Source organism: Eptatretus burgeri, chromosome 14 (assembly GCF_056783735.1).
Source record: "Eptatretus burgeri isolate ZD-2024b chromosome 14, Ebu_testis_v1, whole genome shotgun sequence".
In the NCBI taxonomy this organism is placed as follows: domain Eukaryota; kingdom Metazoa; phylum Chordata; class Myxini; order Myxiniformes; family Myxinidae; genus Eptatretus; species Eptatretus burgeri.
In genome coordinates, this window is record NC_140974.1 from 70,702,392 (window position 1) to 70,721,761 (window position 19,370).

The 19,370-nt window shown below is 43.1% G+C and overlaps 1 protein-coding gene across 1 annotated transcript in view; it reads left to right on the top strand.

The window, feature by feature from the left end:
• LOC147013564 (membrane-bound glycerophospholipid O-acyltransferase 1-like) overlaps positions 1-19,370 on the top strand; it is a 100,047-nt gene that overhangs the window by 66,338 nt on the left and 14,339 nt on the right. Inside the window, 3 exon segments of the mRNA XM_085855476.1 lie at positions 4,247-4,350; positions 5,681-5,745; positions 6,918-7,050. Of these exon segments, the coding sequence (XP_085711602.1) occupies positions 4,247-4,350; positions 5,681-5,745; positions 6,918-7,050 (302 nt within the window).

The following is a 19,370-nucleotide window of genomic DNA, read 5'->3' on the forward strand; positions in this document are numbered from 1 at the left end:
TGGGTGGATGGGTTCTTTACTAGTCTGTCGAATTAGAGTCAGATTGTGAACCCATTAAGAGTGAAGGAGTTTGATTTGTGGAGCTCGTAATTGGGTGATGTACAAGCAGGATTCTACTGACAGTTACTTGCATAAATAATTGCAATTCCAGGCCTTACATTTGGTGATTTACAGTTATTCCCAGGTGATGACACCCTGTCATACACATTGCCCCAAAATTTTACATGCGGACAATAAGGGGTTTGTCTGTCTCGAGACTAATTAAGCGGTGGAAGGCAGCAGTTGGGCTTATTTTATCCTCTGCTGGCATTTTTGTTTGTCCTGAAAACTTTTTTTGCTCACTCTGTTTGACTCCATTGGGAAGGTTTAAAAAAAAAAATCCACACTTGTAAATAGGATTTGTTGAAATATTTGCTGCAGCGCATGCTTTTGATGCCCCCTCCCCCTCCACCCCAGCATTGTACAGTTCACGAATGACCAGCTTATATAGATTTATGGCCAAGTGTTTCACTGTCATAGCAGTTTCTCATAATATGTTATTGGATGGAAAATGTTAGATAAACCAGGAGTTATTCTGAAGATGGGGGCGGTAGGGAATGATGCAGTTCTTATGATATTTCCCACAGAATTCTGCCAAAGGAAACTTCTCTGTTTTGTGTTTTTTTTTTCTTGTAAATGGAAGGGAAAGGGGGTTTGGGGGGCGTGTTGATTGGCTAGGTTTTCTGTTCTACTTTGCTTTTACCGAATTGCAATTCCCAATGTGACTCCATGGTCAAGTAAAGAAATTGCACTATCGCTGCAACCGACCGATAAATGTCGGCACCCACAGCGGGATGCGCACAGGCCTACGTGCTGTGACTGGTGATTGTAAACGGTGGTGAATTTTTTGCCTTTCAGTCGAGAAGGTTATGGGATTATAAGAAATGGGTGGAGTTGTGTTTCTTCTAGCTGTTTGTGCTTATTTATACCATGATGAAATAGAAAAATATATAATTGTGTTGAATAGAGCGGTACTTGCAACACTAGGTAACAGGTATGTATATCCCATGTACTGCAGGTATCACGAATTACACAGCAAAACCTGAAGCAAGGAATTAGCTTGCTACTGGCACACTTTAAAGCATGCCATGGGTGGAATCTGTAGCATCATTGGGCTGGCAGGACGGCCGAGAGATATGCGTACTCGCTTCTAAGCTGTCTACCCTGGGTTTGAATCCCGACCCAGCTATAAACTTTCATCCCGGTGTTTCACATGCAGGGTGATGCATCAATGTGTCTGCCATCCCTCGGATAGACATTGAATGGGTGTCTCGGCTGCCGACATATTAGTTGGTGCACGTTAAAGATCCCACGGTGTCCTTGTCGAAGAGTAGGTGAACTATTGCCGGCACTTTGAACAAATGACAAAATCCTACCCTCACCAGCAGCACAGTCTTGCCCTCAGCCAATTATGCCTTGCGCTGCGTACGAACGAGCCGCATCTCCAAGCTGGCCTCCAAAGCCAGTCACCGACTGGGCATCCTACGTCATGCAAAGTCCTTCCTTGGCACACCTGAGCTTCCAACCGCTTACAAAGCTTACATCCGCAGTCTGATGGAGTACTGCTCTCCTCTCTAGGGTGGTGCTCCTGCCTCACACCTAATTCGACTTCACGCTGTGGAAACCAAGGCTTTTAGGATCATTCGTATCTCCCGCGATGAAGCTGAGTCTTTAGCTCTCCCACTCTCTCACTGGAGGCCTTTCTCAGGAGGAGGTCGGTGGCCTTTCTGTCTTCTACCTCTCCTCTCTGGCCTTGCCCCCCCTGCTTTGTTTATCATCTGTCCCCCCCCCCTATATTTCCTCAGGGTGCTTAGGGTCCACCAAAAACGAACAAAATCAAGAATCACCACTCACCTTCACTCTTTCATCTCTTTTTTTTTTTTTCCCCACCTCTGGAACAAACTCCCACACCTTCTTCAATCCCACTCCTTCCTCCAGGTCTTCAAAATGGCTGTTCACCGCCATCTCTTATCTTCGCCCATCCAAAATCTTGATCTTTTCTACCCCCATGAATCCACCCCAAATCCACCTCCTTTAAATTCCCTGTTTTCTTTCCTGAAATTCCCTTTAGTACCATTTTGTATACCCCATGTTCCCCACCCCATCCCTCTCCCTTCCACAGATATCCTATTGTCTCTGTCCCCCAGTATTTTGTGCTTCCCTCTCCTGCCCCTCTTGTCTCCTGCCTTGTTCCATGTTTCTGTTTATTAGCTCTTACACGAGCCTCAACATGATGTACAAAACAACAAAAAAAGAAGTGTAGCATCATCAACTTAAATGCAGATGAGATAAGATGCAGCACCTTCTCAGACTGCTTAAGCCCTGTTGATGATCAAACCCAGACTTGGTGTGTGTGTGCGTGCGTGCGTGCGTGCAATCAATCAAATAAGCTGCTGTTCAGCCTTGGACCTGTAATGCCAAAATATTATGAATATAAATAATATCTTTATGAGTAGAGCTGACTTCTGGTTTCTGTCAAAGTAGTTCTTTCACACTTTGTATGGGTGACAAAATGGGGGGATAAGAGGGTTAAAATCAAATGACTTGTATCATGAATGATGATGCATACAGTGGCCTGCTGAAGTATTCAGCCCCTCCCAATAATGCCACATTTAGATGAATTGCAAATTAAGTAGAAACAATTTTTCCACATTTACTTTTTTTATTCGTAACTGAAGAGATCAAACTAAACACTGTTATAGTTGAAGGTGGTTATATGTCAGGAATACCTGTAAAAAAAAACAAAAAAAAAACATGTACAAATCAAAATTCACTGGTTGTAAAAGTATTCAGCCCATTAGGTCAGTACTTGGTCGAAACACCTTTTACAGCAATGACTGCTACGAGTCTTTTTTTGGGAAGGTCTCTGCCAGCTTTGTACAGTGACATGGTGAAATCTTTGCCCATTCTTCACGTGAAAATTGCTCTCGTTCTGCCAAGTTTGATGGGGATCGTCGATGGACTGCAATCTTCAATTCTCACCATCAATGTTCAATTTGGTTCAAGTCAGGACTTTGAGTGGGCCACTCAAGAACATTTATTTTCTTCTTATTCAGTTACTCCAGTGTGGCTTTAGCTTTGTGCTTCGGATCATTGTCATGTTGAAATGTGAATCTCCTTCCCAGTTTCAGATTCATGGCTGACTCAAACAGGTTTTCATCAAGGATTCTCCAGTACTTTACACTGTCCATTGTCCCTTCTATCCTGACTAGTTTGCCAGTCCCTGCTGATGAAAAGCAGCCCCATAGCATGATGCTACCACCACCATGCTTGACAGTAGGGATGGTGTTGACTGGGTGATGTACAGTTTTAGGGTTGCACCAGACGTAATACTTTGAATATAGACCAAAAAGTTCAATTGTTGTCTCGTTTGACCACAAAACGTTTCTCCACAAGCCCGCAGTATCATTAAGATGCTTTTTCACAAACTCCATACGAGATTTTAGATGAGTCTTTGTCAGGAATGGCTTCTTCTTTGCTAATAGAGGCCAGCTTTGTGAAGGTAATAGGAAAATGACCTCCATTTCGTACATAGGGCCTTGCAGATCTTACAAAGGAATTGTTGGATTTACAATGACATTTCCTGCTTGGATGGACGACCTGATCTGCATAGAGTCTGTGTGGTATGACACGTCTTCCACTTCTTAATAATAGATTTCATCATTATCAAAGGAATAATGAGTGACTTTTAAATGTACTTATAACCCTCTCCTGAACGGTGCTTCTCCACCACTCTATGTCTGACTTCTTTAGAAAGCTCCTTGGTCTTCATGTTTGCCTTGTTGGTTGACCAAGTGAGTTTCACCTTAAAACTCCTTAGATAAGTGGGGGAGATTAATTTTAATCCACTGATTACATACAGGTGAAACCTATTACATGTATTTTGTAACCTTTCAAACAAATAATTTGCTGCTGAAGTAATTTAAGGTTAATTAGGCAAAGGGTTTGAATACTTATGCAACTGAGAATCATCCGATTTTCTCTGTTAATCAAACTTATTCGCATTTTATCTACATTTTTTTTTTACCTTCATCACTTTGGAGTGGTTTGTGAAGACCATATATTAAGTTTGATTTGAAAGCATCATGAAATAAGATCAGGTGGCATCAAAATGTGAAAACTTTGGAAGGGAGTTAATACTTGTGCAAGCCACTGTGCCTGATTTGATTCGTATATCAAGCTGTTGGAGTTGTGGATGTTGTTTCAGCTGATGCAATAAACAATGCAGCTGGCTTTGGCTTCAATGGATATGACGAGAACGGGCGGAGTCGCTGGGATCTCATTTCCAATCTCAACATCTGGAAGATTGAGGTATGACATGATTGTTTTGCTTTAAGAGTTGAGGCTGTTTATTCACAACACAGCACCTTATGGAACATGTCACGCAGTCCTTCGGTGAAGGTGAACTGATTAATGACTGATCATGTGATTGTTCGGAATATTTTCATGTTGCATCTAATGTGTGCTGTTCAGGCCAGGCTTAAAGCTGCCTTATAAAAGAGAAGTGTAATTTGAGGCATATAATCTCTGCATTTTGTTTTGGGGGAAGGAGGTGGGATATTCATCTGTTTTCACAACATTGACCCAAAGTTGCGCTTGAATGGTCGACCCACGGCGTACCACAATGACGTCTTTAATTGTGCAGCTGCTGGATGTCATCGCATATGCCATTGTGGCCGTGCATGCCTGTGCACACGTGTCATCCACATGTATGACAATTCAGTTGCTGTATTGTACGAACACGTCATCTTCACCTCTTTCCACCCTTTTCCTTTTCCCCTATGCTGAAGAAATGTGCATTTGGTACAGCGTTTCAATCAAGGGGTATTAATCATTGTGGAAGAGGAGAAAGTGGTTAAAGGCAAAAATGATAGAAGATGTACAGAAGAACTGTTTCTGCAATCGACAGATATTTTATTGAAACGGTGACTCAGTACTGGGGAGAAAAAAAAGACACCGTTGAGCCCTTACTCAAGCTGCCAGAAGATTTGTGAATTGTGTGAAACACGTTGCAATATGGCCACGTGACCTGACGCCCGACACTAGTTTTGCAAGAGAATTACTCCAGTGGAAAAATTTGACTAATTTAACAGTTGTTCCTTGATTGAGTATGATTGATTGATTTATTGAGTTATACATACATACGGAGTCGAGGCTCATGGAAGAGCTGGAAGACAGAACGGATCGGGACGCAACATGACAAAAGGAACAACAGAAAGAGAGGGGCGAAATGCCAACAGCAGGGTCAAGGGAGGACAGAGATGGATAAACAAGGGATGTGGGTAACAATGAGGTGTATGGGAGAATGCAAGGGATGGACAAAATGGATACAGAAGCAGAACAATTTTTTGGGGTAGAGGGGTGGTTTAACGGGTGTAGAAAAGATTCTTTTTTTGGATGGAAGTTTATTTAATTCTATATTTCCTGATTTTATTTATTTATTCACGTTTTCAGTTACTTTATTTATTTATTTTTATGAATGCCTTCAATATGCAATAAACAAAGCAAAACCGTTCGGACGTAAGACTACAAATCATTTGATCAAACAAGCTTAAAAAAAAACAATTCTACTTTGAAGAAACATTGAAGGCATGTTTATTCTTCCCCACCCCCTCCCCCTCCCTTTCCACTTCCCCCCCAGACTGCAACTGATATAAAGTCTATTGTCAATAATTGGAACATCCAGACATCTCTCTGGCTGAAAAGGTGTGTTTTTATTTTATGAACAGCAAATTATTTCTTTTCTTTTTTTTCATTTTTAATGACCACATTTGGATTGTAGTCTTCAAATGAATTAAAAGATGAAGATGTTTGCTGTATCCCTCTTTCCTGCATTATAGGCATAAAACATGTTGATGTAACGGGGTAGTCTTGTTGGGTAAGTGTCTTTGTCAGATTTTGATGAGTGTTTGGAGGTCTAATATTCATTAATTTGATTTGTACTTAAGATGCCACGCCTCGTGGTGCGAGACTCCGAGTTCCACAATTCCTCCATTCCTTTTTCACAAGTCTTCTGGAGAAGCATTATCGCTTGTCGGAGATTTTTTTTCTTTAATTGCCCCTTAGACTAAGGATAGAAAGCGATGTCACAAGACTGTCGCCCACAGTGCCACACAAAGTTGCATCACTTCCTCCAAGGTTGTGTTTGTCTGAAGTGAAGTCCTATGTCGTGTGTGTGTGTGTGTGTGTGTGTGTGTGTGTGTGTGTGTGTGTGTGTGTGTGTGTGTGTGTGTGTGTGTGTGTGTGTGTGTGTGTGTGTGTGTGTGTGTGTGTGTGTGTGTGTGTGGGTGGAGGGGGAAGGGGGCGGGGGGGGGGGTTGCGTGACATCTTTACGCTGAACCTTCAACGCTAAATTTTTGTGAAAATCTTTGAATGGACAAATCAGCTCAGTACATGATTCCTGCATCATGACACATGTGTTCAGATCATGACCTTATAAAAGTCCTCACTGTGTGTTCCATGCATCCTTTATTCCCCTTACCTTTATCCGTTCTGAATCGACCTCCTTTCCTCCTCCTTCTCCTGCCAACTTGTGTGACCAGTTTTCTTCACTATCCTCCCCTCCTTACATTTCTCAATTTAACCTCTCTCCTTGGTTTCATATGTAACATGTACTATCACCCCCAACCAAAAAATACATCCTCATGATTATCTGCCTTGTACAGCATGGTCTGTTGAACCTCTCTCTCCCCTCATTTTCACTCGATGTGACCATCGTCCAATTTTTATTTTTGTATAAGAATGGTATTTTCCTATACCTCCTCGCATTCCCTGCCCAACCCCCTTTCAATGCAGCGCTGCACGGCTCGTTGCAGCGGAAGCAACTCTAATTTCCCCTTTTAACAGTTCTTTTTAACATTGATGTGTCTCCTTTTTAGGGTTTGCTACACACGCGTCCCAGTTTATCCCACAGCAGCAACATTTGCCCTTTCTGCAGCTTGGCACGGAGTTTATCCCGGATACTACATGACTTTCTCTTGTGGAGTACTTTTTATCCATGCCAGCAGGAGGGTAAGCCATGATACTCTTGAGTGCCACTTACACACTTTGCCTGTGTGTCTGCAAAGGTCCCAGGCAACCTCGGTTCACTGTTCCACCAGGAATGACACAGTATCAAATTTTGAGTTAAATTTTTTTTTTCTCTGCTTTGAACCCTGTGACCCCAAATCCCCAGCCCTTGGAGCATGAATCTGGGGCTAAATCTAGCCCCCCCCCCCACATTTTTTTTTCAAAAAGCTTGCGAATAATAAAAGTTGGAATGTTAAAAAATAAATGACATTATACCAAGCTTGAAACATTTTCTCAATTTTATTAACTAGCAATGAACCCGCGCTCGTGGACGAGTGAATTCCCTCACGTCTCGGATGCCTTGCGTATTTTATGTCCCTCACTATAAGGAATTCATTTGGGGCTGTTTGTGGTAGGCCACAAGTGCCACCTGGTGGTAGACAGTATTACAAGTTATCTTTTTCTTTTCTTTTTTTCAATCAGGACCTCTAATATAAGCTATGTACAATTATAATGTGAGCACATCTACAAAGTACATACTATTAGAACAGTCCATCTACAAGGTATGGAATATGATTATGTCTATAAAATACACACAAACGAACAAACAAACAAACACAGATTTTGTACCATAATAATTAACAGGTATTTAGCAGAGTTGCAGTCTAGTCATGCGAGTCGTAAGGTCTGAATCCGAGTCCAGCAGTCCCGAGTCTGAGTACTTGGCAGTCCAAGTTCTGTGCTGAACCTGTTTTGGAAAGTGGGGAGAAAAAAAACAAAAAAAAAACGAATTTATTTGTCTTTATGCATCACTAGATGAACCGTGAACCTGTTGGGTTCCCATTGTGACAGCGGTTGATGAAAAAAATCATTTCAAAAAATAAAGACAAAAGATAGCTCCAGCGAGCTATACCACTGAGGTTGTTTGCATTGATCAAATTATCCCGAAGAGAACTTGACTGAATCTGGAATTGATTTTTAAATAATTTTTTAGTTGCCCAATTTTAACGAAACTTGATACTGCACACCACAGGAGAATGTTGAGTAAGGTGGGCTGAAAATGTTTGCACTGTCGTGTACCGTTTTGGCTGTATTTCGGGAGCATACATACATACATACATACATACATATATACAAGATGAGAGTTTTAGTAATATATAGATAAACGTCAACGAAGACGATGAAATATCAAAACTGAGTAACAGTGTAACATGTGACTTGTATCAACATTTTATTCCATATCATGGCCCTCTTGCTGGAGTTTGCTCATTCCTTTCAGACTACAAAGTTTCTGATAGCATACGAATCTTGTCTAGAAAATATGGTAGTACAAATTTGCATTTATTGTCAATTGTCAAAGTTATGAAAGTCCAAAACAGCATCACACAATAATGCCATAATGCACTGCAACAAGGCAGACTCGTGAAGCGTGCAATTTCAAATGAGGCACTCACCACGATCTCGTCAAATACTGTATTTTACAAATCGTTTAACTCTGAATTCACACAGTTTATATCAATTTTTTGGTGTCTATAGAAAAATCGTTTGACTGTTTAAGTCTGTGCATAGTCAATAATAATGGGGTTTGAGTTATTCTGTTCTGTATCGATAATATGTACTTGTATGGGTGTATGACGTATGTGAAATGCACTTAACACAGCTCAAAATTAATTTGTGGGACCAAAGTACAGAAGTTGGAAATACAATCGACGGATCACGATCAAGTCCAACACACGTTCGGGAGGCGGTGGGCCGATGCTTGAGGCCGAGCCAGGCAAGCTTCTCCTGTGAAAGGGGTCTATGTTCTTTGGTCATGGTTATGCAGAAAAACATTACACAGTACAGCACCACTCAGGCACTCACTATTCGCACCGGTCCGATCCATTTTCTCTCCTTTATTTTACAACTGAAAAAAAACCCCGCAGTTAAGATTTTTCCCATTCACTTAAAATGCAGAATGATGATAATTATCATCAGGTATTTAGTACTTACTGCTTAGTAGTACAGTATTGTAAATTTATAACTATAATGTATAATTGTTGGATCGGTTAAGCAAGCTTACTTTGCTTTGTGGGCTAGTTGGAGGTGTCGGGTAAAATTTGACGTAGTCCCACAGACGTCGACTATCTGGCCAACGGCACCGCAACCAAATCGACATTTCGCCGTGTGTTTTCTCTTCTGTTTCTTGGGACACACAAACTCTTTATAGTTGTCAAAACCAAACACAATTACACGAGTAATAGCCACCATGACTTTTGCTTCATCTCAATTCTCAACAGTCACAGCTGACAAATGAGAAGAGACACCTCAAAGGCCAAGGCAAGCAGCCGTAATGGTCGATCATCACGTGGCCACTGGATGTGCCGGACTGACGTCATCGGCAGTCAGCACACTGTGGAATTACTTCTTTCTGTCTCATTATATTATCAATTGGGTGCATCTTCACTTCGGTACCAGATGGGTACTCGGTCGTATAGCAATTTAGTAAATTATAGTAACTACTCTTTTCAGGGAAATAATATTGAAGGCTATCAATCAATAATGATTATAACGTTAGATATTGGTCTGTCGGTGATCTTTACATAATATCTTAGGGGATGCCTGCCTCTGGTCTAGCATTATGGAACATTACAGAGAGGAGTGGGGGTGAGGCGGTGCCAGATTTTGGCAAAACTAGCGTTAATTAATGTTTTAACGGCCCCTTATAAATCATTGGCAATCACAGATAATTTACCACCATTTCAAACCACAGTCTTTTACACCACCTTGTATAAAATGTTTGATTACTTTTTCGGACCTTAATCATGTTTAGTTATATAATAAATTGCAATAGAAACAGCAATGATTGCGGTATAACATAAAATGGAAATGGAGTTTTTAAAAGCGACAACCTCTGAGCCCAAGCATGTACTCATGCAGACATTGTTAATTGTGCTGTGCAAATGTTGGTCCAAACGTCCCAGCGACTGCATTTCATTTATTTTACATCGTATAAGTTGATGTGGACACCTGTTCTTCTCAGCAACGTCGCCTCGACGTTGCGGTGACGTTAGATCTTGATTTCGACGTTGGGAAATTTTCCCTCAATTATTAACGACATTAAACACAAACGTGAATCAAATACTAAAATTTATAATTTTGATGTTTTATCACATCGCTAATCATATCTTAACATCAACATTAACCTCAGTCTGTACCCTGTAGTTTCCCTTTCAATAATGTAACTGAAGGATAAACTGATATATTAACATATTTAAGAACGTTATCGACTAGTATTGGCCTTGTTATTAAAAACAGTTGATATATAAATTAAACAGAAAAGGAATTAAACAAATGTGTCAACTCCATGTGTTCAAATCAAATTCAACATTAAATATTAAAGTTTAACATGTGATTAAAGGAGAAATTACTTTGCATTTCATTGAAAGATTACACCTCATTTACAGTGCTTTTATAGTCAACAAAAGGAACATTTTGGGTAATAAGACCGATGTCACAAATATTCCTTAACCCTTAGTACAATAAAAATAACCAATAATGGCTTTCTGAGAACCTTCAAATATATATATATATATATATATATATATATATATATATATATATATATATATATATATATATGTAGAAATGAGTGCTCCATGACTATGCATCACTTTAACTTCAATAAATCACACAAATTACATACTTATTGCAAATATATATTATATTTGTGAACATTTTATATATTGAAAAAAATGAGGACATAAATACCATCTTACATGTGAGTTTGATTAAGGACATTAGAGTTTGACATAAATGTAGCAAAAAAAAATAAGTGCAGTGAACTCTGAACAGAGAAATCAAACTCCGGTTTTCCAATTCCAATTTTGAATAAAAAAAGTTTTAAAAATATAAACTAGTATTACAACAAACATTTTTATGTTACTTTTTGTCGAGGAAACCGATTCCAACCTCATGTAGGCGATTCGGTAGCTTATTTTTAGCCTAAAATTGTGTTTGAAATAGAGTGAAAAGAATTAGTGGAAAAGCTCTGTTCCATTCACTTTTTGTCACATTTGGCATTCCGACCACTTTCTGTACTCAAAACAATCCCCTTCACACTGTGATATGATATTTTTTTTCGAAAAAAATATAAAATGAAAAACCCGAACAGTTCAGAAACCGCTGTAGTTTTGATTCCCGACATACGATGGCACTCAGATTTTAACAACATCCTCAGGGTAGCATTGCCATGAAGCAAACCAAATTTTGAGGTTCTATCTCAACTAATAATGGAGGTGTGGAGTGAGACATCGTCTCAGCCAATCAGGAGTGCGATATAATTGCTTATTTTTAATTGGTTTTTCCAAAAAATACAAAAAAACAAATTGGTTATTTTGTGGGTTGTTTTGATTTTCCTCTGCGCAGGATTGTTTAATTCTGTCCTTTAATCCTTTATAATCACCTTCTTTACGGTTGCACGAAATGAGCGTTTTTGCAGGAAACCAATTAGGCTTGGTTACTGTACGTGCGGGTTCTTGCTGCTGTGCACTAAAAGTTTTACTGTACACTTTTTTTAAATTTCTACTGTACCCTAAAAGTTTTCCTGTACACTTTGTCCGAGTCCTCAAGAGTTGAGTGCGAGTCTGAGTCCCTCAAAAAGTGGATTCGAGTCCGGAGTCGAATCCCACATCACTAGTATTTACCATTTTGAAAAATCCAGTCTTACCTTGAAAAGGTATTCTTTAAGTACGTAAAGGGTAAAGAACTGCTTCAAAGAAATTTGGGTGTAATGAGGAAGATTGGTTGGTGATGAAAGTGAGATGGCAGGCTAAGTAGTAAATGGTTCTTTTTTTTCTTCAACTTTTACACAAGAACAGACGGGAGAATTAACAATGTCTGAGAGTATCTATCAAGGAGGTGAGGAAGGGTGCTTAAAGGGGATCCAGGTCGGAGAGGAAGAAGTAAAGGAACAGTGAGGAAATGTAATAGTAGATGAAGCTCCGGAGCCAGATAATATGCAACCGAGAGTTTAAGGGATATGGCTAAGCAGGTAAGCGAGATGTTAATAGATTTTTTTCAGAGTTCACTGGAGTCAGGCCAGGTACCGGAGAATTAGCAAATTATATACCGGAGGATTTGAGAGTAGCAAATGTAACACCATTATTTAAGAAAGGATCCAGAGAAGAATTGGGAAACTATAGGTCTGTTAGTTTGACTTCAGTTGTGGGGAAGGTGGTGGAGACATTAATTAGGGACCAGATGAAGAACCATTTAAATAAATACAAACAAATTAAAGGTAGTCAGCATGGATTTACCAAAGGTAGTTCCTGTCTAACAAATCTTTTAGAGTTCTATGAAGCAGTGTCTGATTGGGTTGATGTGGAAATGGTGGTGGACATAGTTTTTCTAGACTTTAAGAAGGAATTTGATAAGGTATCACATCGGAGGTTGTTAGCCAAAGTTAGCCAAATAATATCGAAGGCTATCAATCAATAATAATTATAACGTTAGATATTGGTCTGTCGGTGATCTTTACATAATATCTTAGGGGATGCCTGCCTCTGGTCTAGCATTATGGAACATTACAGAGAGGAGTGGGGGTGAGGCGGTGCCAGATTTTGGCAAAACTTTTTTTAGTTGAGATAGAATTAGTTGTTGAGATTATTAGTTGAGTTGAGATTATTAGTTGAGATAGAACCTCAAAATTTGGTTTGCTTCACGGCAATGCTACCCTGAGGATGCAATATGGAAATATATCCAGGGCTTGTGGAGTGGTTGGTCAGGTAGCTAATTGGATTGCAAACTGGCTTAGTGATAGGAAGCAAAGAGTGGCTGTGAGTGGGAGGATGTCTTGCTTGGAGGATGTATGTAGTGGGGTACCTCAGGGATCAGTACTCAGACCATTATTTATATCAACTATTTGGATAATGGGGTGAAGAGTAGGCTTTCCATATTTGCAGATGACACAAAGCTTGGAGGTGAGGTGAATAGCAGAGGGGGGTGGTGATCAGATTCAGGAAAGTATTGATACTTGCATAGATTGGGCAAAATATTGGAAGATGGAATTTAACCTGAGCAAGTGTAAGGTGTTGGGGATGGGAAAGAATAATGAAAATAGAAATTACAGGATGCAAGGGGTAATTTTGGAGAGTGTCATACAGGAGTAGGATCTGGGGGTGGTAATACATATGGGAGGTAAGCAGACGGGGCAGTGCCAGGCAGCTTTCGATAAAGCTAACAGGATTTTCGGTTGTATTCATAGATAGATAAAATATACAATGTGAAGTGACGTCTGTCCGTGTGTTCGTATTGTTACGGCTGTGGAAATTCGCAATACACGATAAAGGTTCCTTAGATCAGTTATGACGCTAAGTTTATGTGCAGGTTGGTCCCCACCATTGTTTAAAGAGTATTCTTCGTGTTCACCAGGCTGCGACTCTTTGAGATACCCGTTTCTCTTTATCTCTCATTATTTTGAGCCACCATTGCAACAAACCTCCACGCAAACAACCACCACCAACTACGCCACAACGCCCACCACGCTCAGACCACCCCCACAACAATCACCACCATCTTCGCCACTACACCCGCTTACGAACGCCATCCTCCGCGGACCACGGTAAGACGGTTTCCGAAGGATTGGCAGAACAAAAGCTCTTGTGAAGCCTGTGGGGTTTTTACTGCCTATTTTCCCTGCCCTTGGTGTGAAGGGAAAGGGGGGGCAGCTCGCTGCTGATTGGTGGATGCATGGCGTGAGGCGGTCGGGGTGAGGGAACGCCCCTTTTCGGGAACCTTCTCGAAGGGAGGCGGAGCCGAAAACGGGGAGGAGCGAAGGGTGGAGCCCCGCGCTATATAAGGCGGACCGCACGTGGGGCTCGCTCTCTCTTGGGGGTCGGGCTCTCTCTCTCTCTCTCTCTTGGTGGTCGGGGTCGGGCTCTCTCTCTCTTGGTGGTCGAGGTCAAGTCCTTTTTTTGTCTGGGTCATCGATGTCATCCTCTTTGTCGGGGTCATGCTGGATCTCTCTCTTTCTTTGTCGTCGAGGTCGAGTTCTCTCTCTCTCCCTCTCGTCTTGGCGTTGAGCGACCTGTCGGTGAAGGCGCGGGCCGGTGGCGAGTCCGGGCGACGCCTCGGAGACGCGGACGGGAGGCGCCGCAGGCGGTCTGTGGTGAACCTGCGTGTGCGGACGAGGAGAGTGCCGGAGAGGGTTCACCGGCCTCAGAAGGGAGGTTTTCTTTTCTTTGGGCTTTTGTATGTGTGTTTGTGGCTCCAGTCCATGAAGTAAACCTGTTTAAGTGCCTGTACATTTAATGCTATAGTTGGTCGCAACGTCTTTCATTTCTTGCTGTACATATTGCATGACTGCCCTTGCTTATTTGTGTTATATGTGTAATAAATGTGCTTGTGAAATGTTTCCCGTTCATTGCGTCCTTCCCTCTCTTTTGAAAGGGCCATCTTGAATCGTGGAATGATTGGTAGTGGGTTTTAAACACCCGATAAATAATCTGAACCGTCGAGGTCGGCGATATCACCGCTCGATTATCCCTGTAGCACGGAACGAACCGCTTAAGCAGTTCGTGTCCTAAGCCGACCTGCAGCATGGTGCAACCCCTCGGTAGGTTACCCGCGCGGGTATTTAGGTATATCAACATTCGGCGATTCACCCTATTTCGCGCGGGTGGAATGTGGACTGGGTTGTGATGAGGTTAAACCCCCACCCATGACTAGCTCCTGGCGGTAGTTCCAGGAGGGTCATGACTGAATTGTTCGTCCGGTGGGCGACGCGGCTGCCATTAGAGGTACGCGGCCGATCGCACCCCAGGCGGATCAGAATTCGTAACAGTATATTCGGCCATCTCACACTTCCCACCCTGCATTTGAAAAAATTTCACACTGGCAAAGCTCACCATTCAGCCAGAAGAATAACATGATACAAAACGAGATACATTTTAAATGTATAAATACAACATGGAATCAGTTCACTTAACAGTGCGTTAAGAGATGACCGAGACTGACAGGATGGCCTCTTGATATGCACACTCTCCTCTCGGCTGTCTCGCCATTGTTCAAATCTAGGCCCAGCTATAAACTGTCATCCCCATGTTTTGCAAATGGGGTAAATCATCAATGTGTGTGCTGTTCCTCCAATGCATGTTAAGCTGTTTGTCCCATCTACCAATATTAGTTGGTGGACATTAACTGTTTGACTGCTGAATTTTTCCAGTATGCAATATGGAAATATAGTATTTTTCAGGAAAACTGAATAGAATGTCTGTATTATTTATAAGACAGCCATAGGAGGCAACTATAGAAACAAACGCTAATACAGTAAAAACAACACAGACTGTTGAACAATGATGTGGGCCACGATCGTGGCCAACAGTACTCATTTAAAAATCCCCACGGTGTCCTTCACGAAGAGTGGGTGAGCTATCGGCAGCACCATTAACAAATTGCAAATTCCTGCCCAAACTACTGCTGGAAAGGCAATGGCAAACCACCCGCTATAACCTTTACTCAGGCAGCTGCTTTGGCGGCACCGATGCTCTGTGACAGATTATCACAAAGGTGAACAAACCATATCGACGTTGTTAATATCAGTACCCTAGATGCAAAGTCTTGGAACAAAGGTTGCAGTGCAAGGCTATCAATGCAAGGGAAGAAAAACCTTCAATTAACATTGCAACCCAAAAATAGTTGTTTAATAATAAACTTCAAAAGGTCCAAAATAAACTTAAATGTAATTATTGGTGGACTCGTATTATGAGATCTCATAAAACGAGCGTATTATGAGATTAAGGATTCGTCACTCCTTAGGTGTCATTTTCCTGGTCTCTATTTATGCTCCGACTGAGGCGAGTGATCTTACCGTGAAGGACACATTCTACGCCACACTCGAGTCTGTGGTTGATCAGTGCCCCAGACGAGATACACTTCTAGTCTTGGGGGATTTCAATGCATCGACTGGAACTGATAGGGATGGTTATGAGGTGTGTGTTGGTCCCCATGGGTCAGGAACTATGAACCAGAATAGCACTAAGTTCCTTGACTTTGCAAGAAGTCAGGGACTTAGGGTGGCTGGTTCATGGTTTCAGCGCCCGCAAGCTCATCGCTGGACTTGGTATTCCAACGCTGGCGGTGTGGCAAAGGAGATTGACCATGTCCTCATTGACGGTCGTTGGAGGATGATCCAGAACTGCAGGGTCTACCGGAGTGCTCAGTTCCTCAATACTGACCACAGGCTTGTTGTAGCAACTCTAAAGCTGCACCTTAAATCCTGGAGAATGGTACCATCCCAGCCTAGGCTGGATGTTGCCAAGCTCAGGGATGAGAGAGTAGCTGAGGAGTTTGCGAACAGGCTGAGTGGACACTTGGGGGGTCTGGGTGCTTTGGGGGGTCCTGAAGAGTTGTGGAGCACCTTCAAGACCACCGTCCTTGATGTTGCCGGTGGATGCCTTGGAGTTCACCGCAGGGCAAAGAAGAATTTTGTCTCTCAAGGGACACTGGATACCATTGACCAGAGTCGCAGGGCCAGGCTGAATGGCAGAGCTGAGCTGTTCAGGGAGCTGAGGCGTAAAACTGTACGTGCACTGAGGGTGGACAAGGAGGCCTATGTGCGAGGAATCTGTGAGGGGTAGAGCATCACCTGTGGACAGGTGATTCTCGTCCCGCTTACAGGGGAATTCGCGCATTACGTTCATCCAAGCCCATCCCTCGGAGCACTGCAGTTCGAGCAGAGAGTGGTAGGCTCTTGACAGAGGAGTCTGAAGTGAAGGCCCGCTGGGCCGGTTACTTTGAGCGGTTGTACCAGGCTGATCCCCCAGCTGTCGAGTTGGACGTCAAGGGTGTTACAATCCCTGTTGCTGACCCTCGAATCAACTGTGGTCCACCATCGCTTGTGGAAACACGGGCTGCGGTGAACCAGTTGAAACGGGGCAAAGCTCCAGGGATCTGTGGCATCCATGCCGAACTTCTCAAGGCTGGTGGAAATGCTGCACTCGCGCCGTTGCATGCAGTTTTGTGCTCTGCCTGGAACACAGGCATCATCCCAACTGACTGGAAGAGGGGCCTTGTTGTCCCTCTCTGGAAAGGGAAGGGTGATCGCCAAGACTGCAACAACTACCGAGGGTGACGCTGCTCTCAGTGCCGGGCAAGGTCTTTGCTCGGATAATTCTTGATAGGGTTCGCCACCATCTGCTTGAGCACCAGCGTCCAGAGCAGTCAGGCTTTACACCAAAGAGGTCAACGATTGACCGTATCCTTGCACTTCGTGTCCTCACCGAACGCAGACGAGAGTTTCGGCAGGGGCTGCTTGCAGCCTATGTTGATCTCTGTAAAGCGTTCGATTCAGTGAATCGGGATGTCCTCTGGAGGATTCTTGGTCTTCGTGGGGTGCCACCGAAACTGATCGATCTGATGTCTGAACTCTACTCTGGTACTGAGAGTGCTGTGAAGTGTGGTGGTACCGCCTCTGACTTATTTCCAGTTGTTACTGGAGTTCGTCAGGGATGTGTACTTGCCCCCACACTTTTCAGCACTTGTATGGACTGGATTTTTGGGAGGATGTCGGAGAGATCAAGTTGCGGTGCATCGTTTGGCAATGTCAAGATCTCGGACCTTGATTTTGCAGATGATGCAGTCATCTTTGCGGAGACTTTAGACATCCTCTTGAGGGCCCTCGAGGTGCTGAATGAGGAGTCGGAGCCGTTGGGATTACGGATTTCTTGGGTCAAAACAAAGATCCAGGCTTTCGGTGACATCTTGGATGCTGCTGTCCTGTCTGTGTCTGTTTGTGGTGAGGATGTTGAGGTCGTGGATAGATTCACTTACCTTGGCAGTGATATTCATGTCTCCGCAGGTTGTGAGCCGGAGGTCAATAGACGTCTGGGTCGGGCCTGGGGAGTCATGGATTCACTGGATCATGGGGTGTGGCGCTGCCGGTACCTGTGCGGAAGGACGAAAGTCCGAGTCTTCAGGTCCTTGGTACTTCCAGTCTTGCTCTATGGGTGCGAGACTTGGACTTTGACCAAGGATCTGAGACGGAGACTTAATTCCTTTGGTACCAGGTCTCTTCGGAGAATCCTTGGCTATCGCTGGTCGGATTTTGTGTCCAACGAGCGGTTGCTGAGAGAGACTCGGATGAGATTTGTTACCTGCATAGTCCGTGAGCGTCAGCTGCGGCTGTATGGACATGTGGCTCGTTTTCCTGACGCTGATCCTGCTCACCAGATTCTCTCAGCGAGGGAGTCTCATGAGTGGAGGAGGCCAGTGGGCCGACCACGTGCCTCATGGTTGCAGCAGGTTGACCATCATCTCAAGGAGATGGGGATGGGCCTGGCATCTGCCTGGGGGATGGCCAGACGGAGGCCCCTGGAGTACCGGCGGAAAGTGGACGCAGCGACGCGCTGTTCTGGCACATGCTCCCATACCTGACCTGACCTGGTGGACTCTGATGTAATTTCAGAGTTAAAGCATCCACTCAAAAGGATAGAGCACTGACATGTAGAGAGAAGGGGGAGACAGGGGAAGGGGATGGGGGGGGGGGAGATTGTGGAGAGGGAGGAGGGGGGAGGGAGAGGGAGGTGGAACAAGTTTCCTTCTGTATCCATCCTACCCACTCCATTGTTTGCCCAAAGTCCCCCTCCATTTTGTCCTTCAACTCTGCTGTTGGTGTCCCTGCTGTTCGTGTTGGTGTCCTCTCTCTATTGTTCCTTTTGTCCTGTTGCATATTTATCCATTCATTGTTCTACTTCTTCCACAAGCCTTGACTGTATACAAAATAAAAAAACTATCATAGGTTGGCAACTGTTGCGCAGGCTTGATGGACTGAATGGTCTCTTTCTTTGTTGAAGTTCCGTGGAAGGGACGTCCTCCATTACATATTGGAAACTGTGCTATCTGTGTATGTGTTCCTCTGTCTCCGGTTTTTGGCAGCCGCTTCCCGCCCTGCGTTTAAATAGCTGATCATTCACTTTTGAAATGAAGAAGAGAACAGGCATGAATGATGTTGATTCCAACTTTGATTTCCTAGTCAATATTTTGTTCTCTTTTTAGACAAATCCAACCACCCGATGTTGCACCACCATTTTGTGATGAGCGGTGCAAGTAGCTCAGAGCTTTGGCTCTGAGTAAAACCAAGAGTGAAACACAATTGACCTTCTGAAAGTCCATTAAATAATTTAAATTTATAGATTACGCTAAATTTTTCCCTTCACTGGGGACGGATACTTTTCCGAGTAAATTATATATCAAAAGAGGTAGTTTAACACTGTATAGGAATTCACTGATTGCCTCATGCAGAATATTGTGTGCAGTTGTCACCATAGCTCAGGAGGGATGTAGAG